This window comes from Lactuca saligna, chromosome 5, assembly GCF_052625555.1.
Source record: "Lactuca saligna cultivar CGN05327 chromosome 5, ASM5262555v1, whole genome shotgun sequence".
NCBI classification, from domain to species: Eukaryota; Viridiplantae; Streptophyta; class Magnoliopsida; order Asterales; family Asteraceae; genus Lactuca; species Lactuca saligna.
The window spans coordinates 19,398,081-19,403,061 of NC_136421.1; the positions used below are offsets into that span (position 1 = coordinate 19,398,081).

General features: G+C 35.2%; 1 protein-coding gene across 1 annotated transcript; it reads left to right on the top strand.

Annotated features, from left to right (window-relative positions):
* Positions 1 to 800: 800 nt before the first annotated feature.
* Positions 801 to 1,983, top strand: LOC145046528 (uncharacterized). The gene has a single exon (XM_078994815.1). The coding sequence runs from the start codon at positions 910 to 912 to the stop codon at positions 1,852 to 1,854; it is 945 nt and encodes a 314-aa protein (XP_078850941.1). The 5' UTR covers positions 801 to 909; the 3' UTR covers positions 1,855 to 1,983.
* The last annotated feature ends 2,998 nt before the right edge of the window (positions 1,984 to 4,981 follow it).

Below are 4,981 nucleotides of genomic sequence, written 5' to 3' on the forward strand. Positions count from 1 at the left end.
AAACCAAAGAGCTTTTAGTTTAGCGGTATTAGGTGGTGCCATTCCTTTTTGAGATCGAGGGTTCAAGTCTCATCATTGATATAGGTAGAATAAGTGTTGTTAGTTTAGGAGTAGATTAGATTTGTCGGTTAAAAAAAATTAATATTTTTTTAAATTCAATTTCTGAAAACTGTATATTTTGATGAAAGAATGAATGAAATAAAATATATAGTTTAAATATATAGTTTAAATTAAACTTAACAATAATGATATTTGGAGCATTATAACATAATATATTATATTAGAGGCAATAGATATGAAGCCAATAATTAAACATTTCAATGACAAAAATAGTTGTTTTTAATCTTTTAATAAATGCTAAATTAAATTTTGTAATAAGTGATGTTTTAAAATAAGTTTTATTCAATTCTGGAGTTCAATCGTATGGTTAAAAGAATAACAAAATTATGTAAAGAACAACCTAAAATAATAATATAAAAATCTTTAGAAATATATACTATATAGATTTCAATATTATACATATTTTAAAAGTTCCACTTAAAAAAAATATATTCACTACTTTTAGGTAAACCTCTATAAAAATAATAAAAGTATATAAATTACTCATCAATATTTGATTAGCACAAATCATTTAAATGATTCTTAAAACACTGATTTACTGACTCTATATTTTATATGCAATCTTACCTGAAATAGATATTCACTTAATGATTGAATATTTGACTTGGATATTATAAAATGATATAGGTATGTTTTTTCCTTTTTTAAGTTAAAAAGAATAACAGAAAATCTTTGTGACTCCTTTATATGTGTACCATTCCCATCGTCTGATCTTTATGTGCATTGCCAAAGCATACAAAAACTTGGCAGAGACAGACAGAGAGGAGGAGGTGGGGCACGGTGCATTAAATGGACGGTAGAGGTGGTTGTTGTATAGCAAGATGCTCCAGCGGTGGAGGTGGTGGTCGGATGAGCATGAGTTATGGTATGTCGAAGGTGGAGAAAATAATGCTCAAGTTCAGGCCGATCGCGCCGAAGCCTCTAGCTGCTGGATCTGGTTCTAGTTGCTCCACGATGGAGAACAGCGATGGCTATGGAGGAACTCGACGACGTAAGCGAAAGTACGTTAGGGTTAACGGCAACAAAGCGAAGAAGGATACAAGTACTGTTTCGAAGAAACGAAAGGCTTCAGCGTCTTTGCCTTCAGTAGTTTCTGGTGGTGGAGACGCGGTGGTGACCCTGTCCTTGATGCCGGAGACGCCGGATCGGAAGGAGAAGTCACCGGCCAGGAGTTCATCAACTGAAAATCAAGATCTGATCATATCTCCGTCCCCCATAGTAGTAAACTGTAACAAACTTGCACCGATCTATTCAGATGGTCACGTGCGAGGAACGGAAGTGGCTGTCACCGATCATTCTGTTGCGATGGCGAAACCTCTACCACTACGATCGCAAGCTGTTTCCCTCGTGACGATGGAAAGCGTGACAGAGAAGTGGCTGAACGGTGACGGATTAGGATTTACAGACGAAGCGAGGGTGATGAGCATGGAGACGGACGCATGTCCGTCATTCATCACGAACAGCTGTGACATGGTGGTGTGGACGAATAAGGCGTATAGTGAGATGACGGCCGGTGGTGTTGGAGATGAGACGGTGGTGGTGGTGAAGAAATATAATCTGGTAGCGATGCCGGTGTCTCTTCCGTCGTTCACGTGCAAGGTGAAGGTCACGTGGGGTACTGAAAAAACTTCGTCGTCTTCGAACCTCACGGCGCCGTGCGACGTGTGGCGGTTGCAGTACGGTGGTTATGCATGGCGGTTAGACGTTAAAGCAGCGCTGTCTTTGGGCCGCTAAATTAGCTGAAGTTGTGTTGTTATACTTCGTCGATAACCTTAGTTTTTTGCTTTAAAAAAAAAAAGTCCAATTAAGTTAAAGGGTGTAGATTAAAAGATAATTAATCCATATCATTTGTACATGTTCTAAGTCATCCTTATTTGATCCTTAACTACGTTACTAACATTTATTTTAATGTTTGTTATATTGTATTATTAATAACTCCCTTGTCTGGAAGGGTGTGCTTGTCATCTTCAAACAAATGGAAAAACTTATTCAAGAAAAGCAGGCATCCAGATTTTCGATGTGTTCCCACATGTCTCATCTTCAAACAAGTCTCCTACAAATAGTTATTTCCAAAATAGGGTTAACTATACTATCCAAACTACATCCCCTATCTCTTACGTTTTTCCTGTTGATGTTGATGCACAATGATCCTTATAACAAATTCAGTGTCACCATCATTTTAAAAAACTTTGATTTTTTAGAAATTTGAGTTTGCACAAGTTTGATAAAGGCTGTTAATACCGAGTAGAAACCTGATTTTGTTTTCAACGGGTAAAACCATGTGAAACGTGAGTAATCATCAACGAAAACTACATAACATAGATAGTCGTTTAAGTAAAGAGGTGCTGGTCCCTACAAGTCATAATGAATTAAATCTAAAGGAAATAAAGAGCATGTATAATTTAATTCAAATGGTAATATGAGTCCCTTAGACAACTAACAAGATTTGTAAATGTAAATGTTTGGTTTAGGTAAAACTAAAGTAACATGTAAAGCACCTAATTTATTCAAAAAAGAAATAACATCAAATGAAACATGTCCAATGCAATTATGCCATAATTCGAAAGATGCCTTCTTAGAAACACTAGAAATTGCAACCAAAGCGGTTGGACAATCAGGAAGCACATAGAGTCCCTCTTCACATATTCGTTGAGCTATCACTTGCTTTCTTTCCCAGTCCTGAATATGAGAAAATGGTTGAGAGAAGAGAACATCAACCAGATGTGTAACACTATAAATTTTCAAACAAAAAATTTCATTTTTAAAAACACATAAAACTCATGTTATATTTCTCAGAACATAATTATTTCAATGTTAACACAAATTCACATAATAATGTCACTATCCAGAATCATCAAAGTAATCTTGCTCTAGTGTGTACAATCAAGTCAGTGCCCTCCCGTGATCTTGAGAAGTACCTGAAACACATAACACATAACACGGTAAGCACAAAGTTTAGTGAGTTTCCAAAAATACCACACACATCTCATTAGCCTCTCATGGCTATACTCAAATAAGACCCTCCAGTCAATGTGTCTCAATGGGGCCCTCCGATCCCACAACTCGGGTGGACCCTCCGATCCTAACTCAATAAGCTCAAAATAATACACAACATAACTCAGAAACACATAATGCAGGATATCACAATACTCAATATAAGTGTTGGATATAGTGTCTAAGTCCATAACTGTATTTGGTATATACTTGACCCGACCCGATATGGTCCATTTGGGTTGCATGGCGTTGCAATACTTGGATAGACAAAATGAGAGAAAAAAGACACTTATGGTTATTAATATATTATAAGTTTTAATATATTAATAATAGTATTATTTATTTAGTGTTGATCAAGAATTAATTTAGAATTAATTTGGTGATCAATATGAGACTAATTAAATAGATATGGTTGATTATGTCAATTATCTATTCTTTTATAGTGGGCTAATGATCCATGGTTTATGGAGTTGAGCTATAACCCATTAGGAGCTCCATGGATAGTCCATAGGAGTTACAAACCCATGGATCATTGGAAATGAAGAGTCATGACAATTAAGGGCATACATGTGTAAACCCTAATTGTGACAACACTATAAAAAGGACCCTATGGCTAGCAAATCGGCAACTAGTGAGTTCTAAGAGAGCATAGTCGATTTTGTGTGTTAAGTGACATTCTCTCAAGTTATTCCAAGTCTTGTGGTGTTGTGTGAAGCATTTGAGGCACAACATTTGGGGTGCCAAGCTCACAAAGTCATCAAGGAATCTAAGCAACAAGAAAGGTATGTACTTCAACTAGTTTTTATATTACATGTTCCCCATGCCATGCTAGATAGGAAGTAAACCTTGGAAAATCAAATTTGCATGTATATTAGAGAAAACATAGATTGAAGGTTTATAGGGTTGCATGTACACCATATGAGTGTTAGAATGCTCAAAACTCATTAGTGGTATCAGAGCCTAGGCTTGTTTTCGGTATACTTTATGCAAACTGCTTGAAAATCGACAATTCTACTCACTAATCGTCTGGACTCACCGAGTCCATGGGGGGACTCGACGAGTCCAAGGGAAAATTCATCATACTCGTCGAGTAGGTATGTGTTGTGCAGTTTTTCGAGTTTGTTGCTAGAAATGGGCTAGAATCATTACCCTAAACTGTTTTGGACTTGTAAAAATCATTTTTTAATGTGGTAATGATTGTGTTAATCCATTTCCAATGGCTATTATCAAATTTCAAGTTTTATATATGTTGATATGATTTCTTGAAATTGTTTGATATGAATATTTATTCTTATGAGTTTTAGAAGATCATAGGAAATTACTTGTAACTTACATGTTTGATTAATTCATGATCTTAATGCTCAATGATGGTATCCATAACTTGTCCTCAAGTTATGGATAACCAAAAGTCACTTCTTTAAAATTGTCATTAAAGAATAAGAGGTTTCATAAAATGAAGAGTCTTCATTTTTATGAACCGTTAAACTCATAAGTTACAAATTGAAGAGTCTTGAAATAGTTTCAAAACTTGCCCTCAAGTTTTGGAATTTGTAAAGTCTTACACTTTAATACTTTAATTCAAAAATTAATCCTTAGAATTTTAAAAGTTTAAAATTCAACCCTTATACTATTATTATAATTTTAATTATATAGATATGTATAAGAATATGTCAGTCTTACCATTAGTAGGCATCATTCACGAAGTCGGTCTATAAGGGGGGGTATAAGGTTACTGCCTATAAAATGACATTTAATGGGTGTTCACTCTCACCCACCGCTTCCTTAACTGGTGGAGGGTTGTTAGCCGAAAAGGTAGGATAGGACTTTAATCCTCATTAAAAGTATAATGAAACTATAAAATAACTAT